Source organism: Mustela erminea, chromosome 10 (assembly GCF_009829155.1).
Source record: "Mustela erminea isolate mMusErm1 chromosome 10, mMusErm1.Pri, whole genome shotgun sequence".
Classification (NCBI taxonomy): Eukaryota; Metazoa; Chordata; class Mammalia; order Carnivora; family Mustelidae; genus Mustela; species Mustela erminea.
In genome coordinates this window covers 31,467,087-31,483,926 of record NC_045623.1, presented here as the reverse complement: position 1 = coordinate 31,483,926, position 16,840 = coordinate 31,467,087, and the positions used below count along the sequence as shown (strand labels likewise).

Below are 16,840 nucleotides of genomic sequence, written 5' to 3'. Positions count from 1 at the left end.
CAGTTTTAAGTATATGTCCATATCATAAATAAATATGAGTTATCTAGACATAAACTGCAAATTACCCTGATCACGGGGTTTAAAACATAAAATCTAAATATACACACACATGGGTAAAGATTGAAAAGCAGCACTAAAAATAAAATAAACATAAACTTTTAAGCTAGAAGGGTTTGGGGTGAAATTTCTTTAATTTTTTAATTTTTAAAATCTGACTTCGTAAAGGAAATGTTACTAAAATAAGTGTATTATGTACTTTCTGAAAAGTTTTTTCCATAGAAATAATATAGCTGCAGAGATTTAAACGACAGTTCTCTAGAAACGTACAGTACAAAGTAGTCAGGTCCTTTCAGACCTTCTTCTAAATTCTCTTCTTTCTGTTAAATTATCAGGTTTAACAAGCAGGAACACAACAAAATGATGTGGGTCAAATCACTATCGCCACCCAATTTTTCAAGGGCAACGGCACTCAAGAATTTACCTGGGAGTGGTGATACTTTGCTATGCCTTTAATTAAGGTGGGCCTTTTAAAACTCAATTGTTCCATTCGTGTCTCAAATCAATCAGATGAAATTCACCTTTTACGTGGCCTGAATCCTGATAGCTCAGCACACTTGATAGGTAATTTAATCATCTCTGGTGTAGATGAACGCAAACTCAAATTAGCTAGTGAAAGAGCTGGTCTTCTCTGAGATAGCTGTGCTTTTCCACTTTTATGCAAGAGCTGAGCTTCACCAACTGGCTAGCTGGAGGTGTTATTAAAAATTTAGTGAAAGAAACAAAGGTGTGCTCTGGTGTCTCTTGTTACCCTTTCTACTGTTACTCCGGCAGACAAAAGGCATAGAGCCTGCCTCATGAATAATGTGACACGGAATATTCACGATCTATTTTTAATGGAGTCAGGTAATAACATTAAAAGAGATATTTGCAATCTTCAAATTTCACACGGTAACAGTCACAGTAATTTGTTTTGATTCTGAACTGAGGATATCAGGATGTGGTTTTTTTCCCCTAAAAAGGCATACTGTTAACATCAAAATTACAACTTCTCATTATAGCATAAACAAGGGTTATGAAAATGGCCCAGAAGTTCTATGTCATAAGAGAAGGATAGGACAGATAACTAGATTTCAATCAGTCTACTTACCTCTCGATGCAAGTTCTTTACTTTTCAAACCAGGTCGGAAATAATCAACTAGTGTGCACAGTGAATTCTGTGGGAAGGATGTTTTGTGATCTTTATTCATTGGGAATTTTGTTTCCCAGGACACTAGGAAGAGGTTCATGGATGCTGTACTGGTTCACCCATCGGTTCTGGAAAATTATCTTAAACTGCATTATAAACAAATTTAAATTTTGAATGACAGTAAACTGACATGGAAAGACATGGTGTTGAAAACCAGGTGAACACAACCAAGGACTGAGATTTGGTGAGAATGGAGAAAAGCAGTGTCGAAGCCCCCTTACCCACCAGCTCAAGCGAGTCCTATGTTCAATTGGTTTCCTAAAGTCTCGAGCAATTTCTCTTCCGATTGTGCTCTAGAAAGCAGACGTGAGTAAAGACTTGACTGTCAAGATGAAGCAGGATTTTATTTTCTTTGCTTATTTACCTACTATCTCAGCAAATGCCTACAGATCTCCTATTGTGTGCCAGGCACTGTTCTGGGAGCTAAAGATTCAGCAGTGACCCAATAAATAAACCTCCACAGGACATAGTGCTCACTGCTGTGTCCCCACCACCTAGAACAGTGCCAGGCACACATTAGGTACTTAGTCAATATGTGTGAAGTTGATTTGAACTGAAATGGACAGTCTGCTCATGGTCACCATTGAACCATGCATAGCTTGGCTGGGAGACGTTAGAATGAGCACAGGTAGTCGGCAACTAGGTCAGGACCTTATTCCTTTATTCTGGTTTCATTCTCATAAAGGACTGATTCATGCAAGAAACTCCCACAGGTGGGATAGAGCCAGAAATAACCCAAATTCCAATTTTACTGCCCCTGATGGGTCTTTAGATTGAGACTTGCCTTAGGTGAGGCAACTAACCAGTATCACATACTTTCTCTCCCTTCCAGTCTCGACAGAATCAAATAGTCAGGGTTGGATCGGAATGACAGAACCGTATCCACATTTTATGGTCAAGGAAATTGGAAGCAGGGAGGCCAAAGAAGGTGCCTAAGTCACACAACATATTGGTGACAGAGGTTTGACTAACACTCAATTTCTGGACCTAAGACCTGTGATTTCTTTATTTATCTGGAGCCGTCGGGCCTGTAAAAAAAACAAAAATAAAAACAAAAAAACCCCAAACCCACCCACCAAGCAACCAACAAACAAAAGCAGCCCTAAGTCCTCAGAAGCACCTGTGTTCATGTGGACCCACTAGCGACTTTATAAGGTAGGAGCTTAGTTTTGTATACCTAGTTTTTCTGTTAAGAAAGAAAGGATCTTAGACGTATAGAAAGAGAAAGCAAATAAAAATCGGAGCAATTGGATTTTACTCTCTTCTGGATATTGGCTGGTCTGCTTTGCTTTTAATACCCCACTGTGGTTTCTTTCAGTGTCAACTCCTGCCACAGACTAAAACAAAGGTCTTTCCCAAATTCCCTGCCTAAAGGAAAAGCAATAGGTCAGAGTCTTAATACTTTATTAACTTAAAACGTCATTCTAATAAATATGTATTAACAAACATAATGCACTCCAGAAGATCTAAAAACATTTACAGACCTCATCAAAGTAAAAATACCACTTTTTTTCTCTATAGTACACATGAAGGGTCACTCCACATGCCTGCTAGCTTAGACATCTTAAAAATATCAGCTTAACAGTAAAAAACTGAATATACACACGGATCTTGGAAGTATCTCTTCAGCTATTTTGTTGTTGTTTATGTTTGATAAAATCCAAACATTTCAGAAAAGAAGAGTCAAGATTTTGTTTGGTCTTCTCGGAATTCCTTAGGAGGGAAAAAAACAGGTTCAGTCACTTGGGGGTTCAACTGTTAGCTTCTGAGGGCAGGGGCACAGCCGTAACTTTAATCTCTGGCTCCCCAATGCCTAGCACAGGCCTGGGACCTGGTGGTTGGTAAACACCTGCTGGGTGAGGGGATAGGATCTTGTCCAGAGGTGGTGTTCTGTCCTTCCGCCTGCAGTGATGGAGCCTTCACAAGCCTCCTGCAGAGAGGACTCTCCTCTCCTCTCCTCACCACCAAGTCCACGTTTCTTCTGCTCCTACCTGCTGCAGGCTGCCCAGGGTACTTTGTAATTTCAAAAGTATGAAGCTCCTTCCCCACATCATTTCCGGAACCAGTCTTCGAGAAGGAGAATTGATGCCTCCAAGATTGACAGGCAGCACCCAGTAGAAAGGGGTTAACAGACTCCCCAGAAAGAAAAAAAAAAATAACACTCATTTTTCATTCTAGGTAAAAGCATTAGCATGTGTCCACCTTGTAAATGATGACTTCTCCTCCACACAAGTATCTGGGGTGGGGCAAGAGGAGGGAAAAAACTCGAAGGACTTTCCTGTCTGTGGAGCAGGGCTGGGAATGGGAAGAACTTCAGGGCCCGAAATTTTAGCTGATGCCCTCTTAACCTCGAGGTCTGAGGTGTCCAGGAGCCTATTCAACATGTCCAAAGCCCAGTCAGTCATTTGGTTCCCCCTCTGGGCTGAACTTTGAAAACGTAACTTATCCCTTCTTGCAGTTCCCAGAAGTGAGGTGAAGGGGCTCACCCTGCTGGGAGCTCTGGACTGGACTGGAGGGCCTGGGAAGTCAGACGTGGACGGTGGCAAGTGGGGAGGCTGCCCTCCGTAGTGTTGTGTAACTGCTGCTTGCAGCCAGCCAGGGTCCTCATTTGAGCCCATGCTGGGTTTCCCGGTGCCGCCTGAGGTCCACCTTCCTCTGGAAGCCCTTCCCACACAGGTCACAGCCAAAGGGCTTAAAACCTGTGTGCTTACGGCTGTGGGTGATGAGGTTGGAGCTCTGGCTGAACGCCTTCCCACACACCTGGCATTTGTGGGGCTTTTCACCTGTGAGGAATGGAGGAGGGGAGGGGGGGAAGTGTGAGTTTATGATGAAGCTGCAGGGGACTCACTGTGGCCCACATGCTCTTGGCAGCAGCTGGCTGCATCACAGTGAGAGGCCTTCAAGCGACTTGGATGACGTGTTGCAACCAAGTCCTGGGAAGTCACGGGTGCACCAGGTGAAAGGGAGACTTTCTGAGTGTGGGCTCCCAGCAAAAGGCCTCAAACCGTTTCCTGCTAAACGGAAACAGCAAAGGCCACGTGCCCAGACTCACAGCTGAATCCACCCTGGCAAGACACCCCTGACTTTAGAAGCAGAGAGCACCCGCAGCAGATGTTCAATGTGGGGGCGGGGGCCATGTGACTCTGCTCTAATTCAGAGGAAGTTTTCAAATCTGTGTTTCCAAGTGGGTGTTGGTTTGTATGGACCAGTGAGCCTGCACTCTTTCTTGCTCTTGAAGGACAGTAGAATGTATCTGAAGCATAGACATGTTTCAAAGTCTTATTTTTAAAAATCCACATTTGGGTCACAAAGAATTTCTTAAATAGTGGATCCTTTCCAACTTGGTTTTACTTTCTTTTTATAAGGATTCTTTATATCCTAGCAAGTCTTCACCATAAATTAATAACTAACAAAGAAAAAAGTTTTGGGGGCGCCTGGGTGGTTTGGTTGGTTGAACCTCCAACTCTTGGTTTCAGTTCAGGTCATGATCTCAGGATCATGAGATCAAGTCCCCTGTCTGGCTCTGTCCTCAGCACAGAGTTTGCTTGAGATTCTTTCCCTCTTCTTCTTCCTACCCTCCCTCCACCCTCTGTCTCTTTCTCTCCCAAATAAATAAACAAAAATCTTAAAAAAAAAAAAAAAACAAAAAACGGAAAAGGAAAAGTTTTGCCTTTCCCCCCCAGTTCATGTGCTGTTTAATATTTGGGTAAATAGCATGAATTTCCAAAGAGCCTCAGCATGGCATTACTGTCGGGGTTTGGTCTTAGAAAAGTGCACAAAATAGATGAGGTTTGTGTTTTTTGGTTTTTTTTTGTTTTCTTTTCTTTTTTTAATTTATTTAAGATGAGATTTGTTTTTGAGGAAACTTCTGTCCCTCTTGCTGTGCCCCTTTCTGTCTTCATGCTTCTCATTTCTTTGATAAGGAACCACCCATCAAAACTTAGCTTATCCCTTTAGGATCAAACAAATCTGAGAAACAAATTCTAGCTATGAGGTAAATGCTTGATAAAGACTTAATGTTTCATTGAGTCATGATCCTAGTTGCGTTTTGGTAAGGGTCTTGAATACTTTTACTTAAAAGGAGTGAGTTACAAGGAAATTTCAAGTAAGGGGTCATGATTAAAGTAGGATATTTTTCTGGGTTTTCTAAAGGGATATCTACACTGCCCAAACATATTTATAAGCATCAAATGTAGGTGTTTGGAACACACTGAAATTTGTTTTAAATCAGTATTCATATTCCGGAATAAAATAAAATTCTGGGCCTCTTGTACTTCTCTTATTTACTATTAAAGAGACTGCTCCTGGCATAAAAACTCCCACTGATATACAATCAAAATGTTAGAGAAAGATCCCAGAATTGGAATACAGAGCGTTCCATGGCTCTAATATTTTTTTTTAAAGATTTTATTTATTTGTTAGAGAGAGAGAGAGAGAGATACAGAGCACAAGCACAGGCAGACAGAGTGGCAGGCTAGAGGCAGAGGGAGAAGCAGGCTCCCTGCTGAGCAAGGAGCCCGATGTGGGACTCGATCCCAGGATGCTGGGATCATGACCTGAGCCAAAGGCAGCCGCTTAACCAGCTGAGCCACCCAGGCGTCCCCATGGCCCTAATATTTACTCTCAGTCTGATCTTTAGTAAATCATTTCATCATCATGGTTTTATCACCCTAAGGCTACTTACTGGGGTGGAAGTGAAGATCAAAAGAAGGGATGGGGTGCCTAGGTGGCTCAGTGAGTTAAGTGTCTGACTCAGGTCATGATCACAGGGTCCTGGGATCAAGCCACATGTTTGGCTCAGCAGGGAGTTGGCTTGTCCCCCTCCCAACCCCACCATGCCCTTTGTCTCTCTCTCAAATAAATGACTAAAATCTTAAAAAGGGGAGGGATAGATTTTTTTAAAAGAAGGAATAGGTTTCAAAGAAGTTTGCAAATTATAAAGTATTATAATAGGTAAAGAATTACCATTATTATGGCATGAACTTGCTGATATTTTGAAAAAGGCAGTAAATGAACAGAAGCTTTCTACATCTACCAACCCTAATGACTCTGAAACTAGAAAACAGTAAGTCATCAAGATAATAGATATTAGAGGTCAGAAAGACCTGAATTTAAGTCCTGGCCCTGCCGCTTGCTGTCAGGGGCAGGGCCCTGGACAGGTTACCTGACCCTTCTGTGCCTCACTTTCCTCAACTCTAGAATGGGGATAAGGAATAGTCTCTATCTCCCAGAGTTCTTGTGAGCATAAAATGAGATAATACATTTAAAACATGCTTAGCAGACAGCTTAGTAATATTTACCCTGGTTTTTTCCTCCTCAATCAGAGTAAGCTCTTAGACTGTAAGAAATTCAGCCAAGAGACCACACATAATGCCTTCTGCTCCCCTAAAAGGCTGGGAGGGAGCCCTAGGGAAAGACCTCACTTTCTGGAGCTTAGTATTTCACCCTGAGCAGGCAACAGTTGGAGCAGCAGCTAAACTAGAGGAAAATAGTCTTTGCAAAGATGGAGAACCTGAGGTTGACCAGCTGAGTGGTTCTTCAAATGCAGCCCCACACCAAGTCCCCTCTGGGGAGAACCTTGTATGTAAATGAATCTAAGAGAATCTGCCCCCTTGTTTTCTTGAACACATTGCAGTGATTAACTCCATCTAGAAGGCCTCATCTACCACTCACTCTGTAGCCAGAATATCACAGCAAAGGTGAATTATATTGGCGTCAGGGGAAGAACAATGCTCTTCCATGCCAGCCTTCACCAGGTGTTTTCAGACAAGCCAAGGGCCTTCAGCTTACCAGTGTGGATGAAGGTGTGTTTTTTCATGTCTGACTTCTGGTGGAACCTCTTGCCACAGTATTGACAAGGGTAGGGTCGGGTGTCTGAGTGGATGAGCAAGTGTGTGGACAACGTAGATGACCTCTTGAAGCTCTTGCCACAGATCTTACAGTCAAAGCTGCGTTCCTGTGGGTAGAAAGACGTGGCATTCCTATTGTAGTCATGAAGTCTGCCATCTTCTTCACCACTACATCAACCACAAAATCCCCCAAACCAGGGCTCTCCCTTCCTTCCGGCTCCCCTTTCACTCAGCCTGCCCCATCTTCCCTCTCCCCAGATTTATTTCCAGCCTTTGCCCTCCCCACCCCAGCCTCTTCCCCTTTAACACTTTTTCTACCCAAACACTTTTCACCCACAACCCTCCACACCCCACAGCAAAAAAGTATCCCCACCCTGCTTTTTTGACACCCATTTACAAACACTTCTCCACCCTCCTCAACAGGGGGTTTAGATCTCAGTCACTTGAGACCACCACCCCCTCCAGCTCCTGTTGAGATGGAAAAATAGTACTCTTTTTAGTAAATAAATCTCTGTAAGTAAGCATTTGCTTGTCATTGTTACTTGTGTACTTAATTGCTTATCTACCTTCTGTCACTCAATTAAACTGAAAAATTCCGGAGTGGCACCCTGTCAGGGACCTGGTGTGTTATAGGGTTCTCAAGAGCCTAGCAGCTGGAAGTTGCACAACAAATATTAATAAAGGAATGCATGAAGTAATAGCAGGACAGATATGCTACTGGACGCTCTAAATGAGCGAACATGCCTTCTTTTCAGTTGGGAGGGGTCAATAAAGATTAAGTGACAGCCATTTAGTGGAAAGACTCGAGACAAAAAAATCCAGAGCTGGGGCGCCTGGATGGCTCAGTGGGTTAAGCCTCTGCCTTTGGCTCAGGTGATGACCTCGGGGTCCTGGGATCGAGTCCCGCATAGGGCTCTCTGCTCGGAGGGGAGCCTGCTTCCTCCTCTCTCTCTCTGCCAGCCTCTCTGCCTACTTGTGATCTCTCTCTCTGTCAAATAAATAAGATCTTAAACACACACACACACACACACACACACACACACACACACACACAAACCCGGAGCTAATAAATCTGATATATCCGCAGCAAGAGGGCTTAGAAACCCTCCTCAAACCCAGAGTAGTGGTCTGGATCATCCTCTGGAGGCTTATCAATGATGTAACACCAAACTCCAGGGCTGCCTCGAAGGCGGATCCGGCCACCTTTCCTTACACACCTACCTCTGGGCAAAGGGACATGATGGAGGAGACGGGGGCAGTCCGGGAAACCCAAGGGAAAAGCTGCCAGGAGGGTGGCCGGTGCTGCACAGACAAGCAGAACACTCCCGAATGCGAAAACCTGAACAGGGTCGCGCGCGGCCATGCGCGCCGCGCTTACCTGCGAGTGCACGGCTTTATGCTGCTCCAGGCTCACCGCGTGCCCGAAGGTCTTGCCGCACATCTCGCATGCAAAGGGTCTCGTGCCGCTGTGGGACCTGCGCACGTGCACCTCGAGCCCGTGCGGCGTGGAGAACACCTGAGGCGGGTGGGGCCGGGGAGAAGGCCGCTGAGAGGGGTCACGGGGCGCGGGCCGGGGGCGCGGGCGCGGGGCCGACAAAGCCAGGCGCGCGAGAGCCTCACCTTGCTGCACTTGATGCACTTGTAGGAGCCGCCGCCCAGCAGCAGGCGGGTGCACAGCAGTTCCGACTCCACCTTGACGCCAGCGCCCTTGTCCGCGTGCAGCCCGTGGCCGCGCTCCGAGTACAGCGCTCCTGCCGCCGCCGTCGGCCGCTCGTACAGCCCTGCAGCCGCGGGCCCGAAGTCGCCGTACAGCCCCAGGCCCGCGCCGCCCGCAGCGCCGCTTCCTGCGCTGCCTGCCCCAGGCGCCCCGGCCCCCGCGCCGCCCGCAGCCCGCTCGGGGCCGTAGAGCGCCGCCGGGTGGCCTGGCTCCGGGGCGCGCTCGCAGAAGAGGCCCAGGCCGGCGCCGCGCTCTAGGGCGGCGCACGGCCGGTAGCTGTGCACCAAGTGCCGCAGGTCAGAACCCGCCAGACCGCTCCAGGAGTACGGCTTGAAGGGCAGGGGGAAGGGCTGGGCTTCGTCCAGCGACGGGCACGCCGACTTCTCCGAGGCTGTGAAGGCACAAGGGGGCGTCGGGTTAGTCTTCAGACGGCGGGGCGGAGGCCGCTCCGTGGCGTCTGCCAGTCGCCGGGCACTGGCTGAGTGCTCCGTGCGCCCGGCGCCGCGCTAGGTGCCATAACGCCCCCAGGATAAAACGCGCACTAGGTCTCTGGGGCCTCGAGGATCACTGGAGGCGGCAGGGCGGCAAACGGATAATTAAAATGACCTCGGTCGAGGAGATGGGTAAATTCGGCGCCAGGGGAGCGGAAGTGTTAGGAGGGTCTTTTCTGGAGGGACCCGAGCACTTCGCGGTCCCGCAGAGAAAAGCGCGCCAAGCTGTCTGTGCCACAGAAATGTTCTGAGCTGAGCTAAGCGGGAGAAGGTGGCCACCGTTAGCGTCTGGACAATGCTCCTACGCAGAGGATTCAGCGTCCAGCACCATCACTCTCCCGGGCCCTACAGGTTCCCATTCCGTCTTTTACTTTCCGGGATAGATAAGAAGGGAAGGAGAGGACCAATAAAACACGGCCTGGCCTAGCGAAGACATCTGTTTGAAAAACAAAAAAACACAAAACGGGAAGGCGTTAACATTCCTAACAGTTATTAAATAGCCATTGCAGGTAGCAAAGGGGCAGAGGGAAGAGGGTTTGGAGCTTGAACTGCCTGCCAAATACTCCTATTCTCATTATTGTCATAGTTATATGGGGGGGGACCCCAAATTTATCACAGAATAATAACAATTTACAATTATGGTTTAGCCACCACCTACCGGGGACATAGCTTTCCCATATTCGTGGCCTTCTGCACGCCCTGCCCAACGTGAATTTTTATAAAACAAAATACCCAAGCTCTGCTTTCTGCATTTTGCATATGGATTTACAAATCTGTTTCCACCACACACTCCAGGCTAGCGGTTAGTGTGACAGGCTGCACCCCAGCTTTCTGTCGGAGAGATTCTGGTGGCATCCAGTCTTGCAGGCCTTGTCCTGAACAGCCAACTAGAATCCTCCAGTCGGAGGCTCCAGACACACTCCCTGGAGTTATGGCTTTAGCCAAGTCAGTGCACTGAGTGTGGGTTGGGGTTGGGGCTATCTTTTAAAACTAGTAAATGCAATCTGGAAATAACAGGCACTTGGCAGAATCTGTCTGGTTTGAGTTCTCTTTCCCTGGCTAGAACCCAAGACTTGCTCCCACCCAACGTTTGCTCAAACCTCAGCTGCTGTCTAGAAATGAAGTCAATGGCCTGGTCCCCAAGGCTGGGCCAACCCGGCAGAACGAAAACTGAAACAGGCCCCCAATCCGCATGTAGGAAGACTCAGAGAAGGGCAGAGATTTTCGTCCCGACCCTTCCTTCCCGCTTGGCGCCCAGCTCCACCAGGCCCGATGCTGCGGGAGCCAGAGGAAGTTTTAAAGACTGCCCAGTTCTCCGTTTGAGACTCGGGGATCTGGGTTTGGGGATTCCAGCTCTTTCTAAATAGTCAACTGATGAGAAAATGAAATGTCGAGGTTGCTGTCGGTCAAGACGACTTATTTTCTCTCCCCAACAATCTCCGTCGAACGAATGTTAGGAAAGAACAACCCGGGTTCAGCCGCCTCGGAGCTAAGCAGCAAATAGTCCCAGAGAAGCCAAATGCCTGCCCCACAGGCCCTTCACCCCATGAACAAGCTCTCTCCGCTCGGAAAGACTCTCCGCCAGACATTTAACATTTCTCCACCCACAGCCGCCACAGTTTATTCTCTGCTGCCCCGGCCCCAGAGCTCCCAACAGGTTCCTACCTGGAGACACAGAAGGCGATGGAGGCCTCCAGAAATCCTCAAACTCTGAGCTTCGGTCGCAGACGCTGCCCTCACAGCTGCCGGGGGATACGGAGGATCTCTCTGGGGCCTCAGTGAACTGTGACTCGGGGGACAGACGACCCCGGGGCTCCGTCTTCGCCCCGCCTGCGCCCGAGGTGCTGCCTGCGGAGAAGAGGGAAGATAGGAGCTCAGGCTGGGCCTGATTGGGCCCGGTGGTTCTCAAGTGGCGCCCCCCAGACCGTGGCACCCCAGCGTCCTCCTCTTTTCCCAGACCTGGCGGGAGCAAAGAGGCCCTGGCACCTCGGCAACAATCCCGGAAGGCACGCGGACGGTAGGAAACGAAAAGGCAGCAAAAGGGGTGTCAGGGTCTCCCTGCCGGCTTCCTGGGTGATGGTGTGGCGGGGCTCAGAATCTATATCCCTGGGAGCCCCGTCCGGCTCTCACACTCCGTACCTGCTCCGCCTGGCGCCAGGACATTTTCCAGGCGGAGGGAATAGTCGGGTCCCGGGGAGCGCGGCTGGTGGTAACTGTGAGCCTTCTTGCTCTTGACGAGGAACGAACGCGGCATGGTGGTCGGGCGCGCTCTCCACTCCGCTCCCTAAAGCGGCAGTCAGCCCACTGTTACCCTGAGGGCTTGCTCAGCCCCAGCTCTCGGCAGACCTGCGAGAGGAGAAGAACCGGATGGAAACGCGGGTCCGCACGCCCCGGGCCCCGGGACTGGGCAGTCGGGTGGAGAGAGAGCTCCGGCCGGGAGGAGGGAGGAAGGCCCGCAGGAGGAGGGGCTTGGCCCCGCTGCGCCGCGCTCACCAGGTGGCACTCGGACAGGTGGCTCGAGCCCGCCGCCGCCGCCACAGCTGAGCGGTAAAACCCGTCCCGGGGCCCAGGCTCAGGCCTCTTCCTTCTGCCCTGCCCACACCCCTTTGGCCCCTCCCCTTCCCTAGCAAAACTCGGTCTCACAATCAAAGTCACCGGAGAGCTGATGTCCCCACCTGTCCAGTTACCCTAAACTCGATCACTCACTGCCTGCCTGGCCCTGTTTTCGGCCGGGGGAGGAGGGCAGGGACGCGCTGATCAATTTAGGGCTGGGAGATGTGTTCCTGGTGGAGGACCGGGAGGGGGCTAGGAGCCAAGCCCTCCAAGATCCCGCTAGAAACTGGAGGGGGGTGGGATGGAAGGAGCGCACTAGGCCGACTGAGGAGCAGGGTCGGGTGACAACAGCAGAGGGGCTGAGGGCAGCAGAGGCAGGAGAAAGAAGCCAGGAGAGAAAAGGAACAGGAAGGTGGTGGGAGGGGGTATGACAGAGAACCGACCCCGGCCCCCGGTGGAGCTCGCACCCCGGTGATCTCCCTCCCTCCTTGCTCGTGCCTTACGCGAGGAAAATGTTGGTTTGGAGGCGCAAGTGCGGCGGAGGCAGGCAAAGTCTGCGGCAAGACATTCTAGACCATGGAGACCTAACCTCGGAAAACCAAGTCTTAGGAAAAAGCACTTTTCGTTCTGCTCACCGAAAACCTTCTTTGGGGGAAGTCGAGCCCGATTCGCGCACGCCGGCTCTGAACGGCGCGCGGTCTGGAGTCCGAGGAGAACCCACAGTTTAGCGGAGCGGGAGAGCGCAAGGTGCTCCGCGGCGGCCAGAGCGCGGGGGTCCAGGCGGGGGCCTGAGAGGGAGCTAGCAGCGGCGCCGCTCTCATTAACCCCCAATCAGTTCACCTAATCCCGGGGTCGAAACTTGAGCCCGGCGGTTAGGCGGGGCAGCGCCTCCAGCTCAGCGCCGGGCTGCTGGGGGCGGAACCAGACCGGCTCCTGGGTCTGGGGAAAACGAATTTGCCTTCCTCTCGATGGAGGCCGGGTTCACATGGGAGAGCAGGCTCCTCGGGCACAGCGGCTGTCCATGGTCTTGTGTAGTTCAGAAACAAGGGTGCTGGGGTCGCAGCAAGACCCCTCGTCCTTGGCCTTCGCGAGGCTTAGGCTGCCAGATAAGGAGCAACGCGGCTCTCAGGGCAGGATGCAGGACCTAAGTCTGCCCGTTGGCGCTCCGAGTTCAAAACGAGTTCTCAGGGACTGGTTCCTTAGAGGGCATTCCACGTCCCACTGTGGTGGGGTGCCACCTGTCCCCGTTTGAGACCGTCCCTAAGGTCGAGGCTTGGAAGTGCTGGGGCTGCCCCAGGACGCCGTTCTGCCACCACAGTTTCCCCTGGGCCTCTGCGTGAGCTGCCACTTCGGCCGTATAATTAGACACCACAAATGCAAAAACGAATTCCTTAGACAGTCGTGAAACTCAGAGGTAAAGGAAAATGGGGTGAAACCGTCTCGAGGGCCCTGCTGAGGTGTGGGCCTGCGTCGGCGCGAAGTCGGGCGGAGCGGGGGTGGGGGTGGGGGACAGAGGAGGAACTGTCCCCTCCGGCACTGAGCCTGTGCTGCCTGGGACCGCGCAGGATCAGGCGGGCACAGAGGCGTCCTCTCCACCCAGGCCGAGCCCGGCGCCCCTCTCTCCTACAGGCTGGCCCGCCCCGATCCTGGGAGAGCGGAATGGATTGGGGGTGGTAGGGACGAGGGCTGAGCGCGTGGGAAGGCTACCTCGCGCAGCAGCTGGCGGCGGGAGGGCGGGGCGGCCCCGGGGCGCACGCGGGCCGAGGCTTCTCTTCACGGTCTGGGCCCGGGAAGGCGGGAGTGGAGGCGCCGAGGGACAGCCTCCCGAGCCCAGCTGCCACCGCCTCCCCGCCAGATGTTTCCTTCCCGGATGAATCCTGCTCCTCTGCGCCCAAATCCCTGGCGGATAGGGTTCTCGGGGCTCCCGCACAGTGGCCAGCAGCGGGGGGCAGGGAACCCGGCGGCGCCCTCTGGTCACCCCCGCAGTGGCGGTGCCTGGTTTTTCCCCCCGCTGCCGCCCCCAGCAGGGGGGCAGGCGCAGAACAAGCGCATCGGACCTACCTGCGCGGTCAGGGCGCGGGCACTGCGCTCCGAGAGTTTTCAAACTGAGTTGCTTTCGGGAGAGACTGCGCTGTCTCTGACTTTTTTTTTTTAATCTCCTTCCGAGCTCAGCCCCCAAAACCACAGGCTTCACTTCCTGAGCGTTAAGGAGTAGCTCTCTTAGACCTCTCAGACCTGCCCCCCCAACCCCCAGTCTGGGCGCGCTCCTTTGCGCAAGGGGCTAGGAGGCGGACAGGGGGCCCGGCCTTTTCAGCCGGTCTCCCAGGAGGTCCTCCGCGTTTTTGCTCTGTGGGACTGCGGGGGGGATGGGGAGACCCGGAGGGCACTAGAAATGACTCAAAAGAAAACGAACCATTCTTGACTCTTGGGAGACTTCCGCAGCGAGAAGAAGTCACAGATTCAGGACACAGATTGACTGGAGAACCAGCTCCGAGGAGGTCTCCCCGCCCCCCTGGCCCGGGACACCCCCACCCCCACCCCAACACCGGCCGCCTGCTTGGGCCGTGCCGCCCCCGGGTCGGGGCCTTGAATCACCGGCGGGTGGTGCCGCCGGCCTGGAGCCCGGCGAGTGGCCGCGGCGTCCGCAGAGCGAAACCTGCCCCGCTGCCCCGAAATAGCTTGTTGTGGAAACACTTCGGGATAAATACGCCCAACAAGGCTGAAAATACCTTGACACCCAATCCGAGAGGTTTGCTCATTTCCCTTCGGATTTAGGTAATGGTTAAATTTGGAAGAGGTGGGCGAGCGCCGAGCCCCCGGCGGAGAGGGCGCTGGCGGCGCGTCCCGCGGGCGCCCGGCTAGGTTGGCGGGCGCGCCCTCCCCACGCGGTGCTCACCCGCGCTCTGCCGGGTCCCCTCCGCCCGCTGCTAATTTCCGGTGGTCGGAGCTGCGAAATTAAAGACTGCGCGGGACGGAGAGAGTGGGGGCAGCAACAGAGGCAGCGATGACCGCGGCTCGGCTGACCCCACCCTGCCAGGGCCAGCCCCGGAGAGCGGTACCTCGGGCACCTGGTCCTGAGAGCAGCGATACGGCGCCATAAAGGCACCACCCTGGTGACTCTTGAAGAGTAAATCTTCGCTCAGGCTGTGTGTTCCTTGAGGGTAGGCACGCATCTTCACTATTCTTTCCCTGGTACGCTCTTAAGAAACGTCTGTGGACTGAATAAATGAATGAATGGAGTTAGTTCTGTTTGTAGAACAGGTGAAAATATGTAAACCTCACCCCTAAATAAACAAATGCAGCAACTTCCAACGCTGGGAAGTCTGCCATGATCCAAAGAGGGTGGCCTGCTGTGTATGCTTAAACCTGAACCCTTTCCTGACGGGGGTGGATATCGTTGTAATTACGTTACTTACCTAAGTGAATTGAGTAGCTTTTGGTCACTACTTCGTGCACAGTTAAGTCTCCAATGTCAGATCCCGGGTGAAGGGAGTGTTGCTCCTCAGTTCTTGCAAAACTACGTACCATATTTTAGATTAACCCAAAGTTGTCACGGAAAAATAAGATCCTTATAGCCATTTCACTCGAGAGAAATGTTTTTTAGAATGATTTTTAATTTGTCTTGTAAACCGGAAGATATACAGAAAATATTTGGTTACCATGGCAGTAGTCCAAGCATGTTTTAATAGAGTAGACATTTTATAAAGCAATGGTCCCACACCTACTGTGCGCCAGGTGCTGGATTAGACACATCTTAATAGTCTGCTTAGCTATTTTCCTTACAGGACTGTTCGTTTGTTCAATACCCCCTTTCCTTATAAATTGGTTAGCACCCAGAGGTAAACAATCTTAAGCACAGGAATTAAAAATATTGAATAAACTGAAGGGAAATTAAGGCATTTTGTACATAAACTTAATTCTTACATGTTCTGTCCTGGTATAAAGTATAAAAATCTCAAAGCAGTCCAAAACAGATCTTTCCCTTATTCCTTCTATCTTACGCAACAGTCGAAAAAGGCAAAGTTTCAAAAGAAAATTATAAATGGAACAAAAGAAAATGTATTATCAACCAAGTTCTAGAGAAAAGGCTGAACCATTTCCTTTGCACATGAGCAAGTTCAAATTTCTTGAAAAGGCACTGTGACTAGTAGTTTAGTTGAGTGTTGCTATTTGAAGTCTCAGAAAACTTGAGGGAGGCTATGAAGGAAACAAATAATCACCTTGCATAGTGTCACTTTAGAATAAATCCCTTTCATTCAGATTAAGTCTAGTCATCTTGCTTAGTTTGCCATTCACATCCTCTGAATTTGCAAAATAAAACTGAGGACTGGAACAGGGGCACCCAGAGAAAAGCAGATGAGAGTGAGATGGCACAGAATTTCTCTTTATGCTCTTTTTAAGTTTTGAACCATATGGATGGATAGATTACTGATTCAAATAAATACACATAAAAATATCTGACTAGAGAGATCAGGTCATTCCCCAGGTATATGGTTCTGAGTGCCACACTTAGGGGGAACAGAGGAGAAAAATAAGAAGCAGCATACCCAGAAAGGTTAAGAAACATGCCAAGGAGTAGCTAACAGCTAGCACTGGAAATGATGATACAATGCACTTGACTTCCCGCTACTTCAAATTACCTCTCATTTACCACTAAATGGAGAATGAAGACAGTTAAGTCACCCCTGCCCCAGAGTACACATTTTTAAAAGCTAGAAAGAATCCCTCTCCCAGTGTGCTCCTTTGGAACTGAAATAGATGGTAAGCAGAATTAGGCTGGAGCATAGTTTTTCTATACATACTGGTTTTCCAAAAAGAGGGTGTAAAATTTACTATTTTTGTCAGTAATTTGTTTTTATTAAATAATAACATCTGTAGATGTCAAAAAACAAATGATGTTCTTTATATCACAAACATTTCCAAGCCCTGGCCAGTGGCCCGTTTATTTCAAGTGTCATCTCAAGATCAGAATTTCCCCTACAAC

The 16,840-nt window shown here is 50.4% G+C and overlaps 1 protein-coding gene across 4 annotated transcripts; it reads right to left on the bottom strand.

The window, feature by feature from the left end:
• Positions 1-2,635: 2,635 nt before the first annotated feature.
• On the bottom strand, positions 2,636-14,304 carry GFI1 (growth factor independent 1 transcriptional repressor). 4 transcript variants are annotated; one of them, XM_032302901.1, is made up of 7 exons: positions 13,918-14,051; positions 11,443-11,649; positions 10,969-11,151; positions 8,716-9,203; positions 8,474-8,611; positions 7,037-7,202; positions 2,636-4,029 (listed from the first exon to the last, which is right to left on the bottom strand). In XM_032302901.1, the coding sequence occupies exons 2-7, from the start codon at positions 11,555-11,557 to the stop codon at positions 3,851-3,853; spliced, it is 1,269 nt and encodes a 422-aa protein (XP_032158792.1). In that variant the 5' UTR covers positions 11,558-11,649; positions 13,918-14,051; the 3' UTR covers positions 2,636-3,850. The 4 variants fall into 4 exon arrangements, with proteins under 4 accessions (XP_032158792.1, XP_032158789.1, XP_032158791.1 ...); XM_032302898.1 differs by having other exon boundaries at positions 3,942-4,499; positions 13,918-14,304; XM_032302900.1 differs by lacking the exon at positions 13,918-14,051 and adding an exon at positions 12,492-13,874 and having other exon boundaries at positions 3,942-4,499.
• Between the last annotated feature and the right edge of the window lie 2,536 nt (positions 14,305-16,840).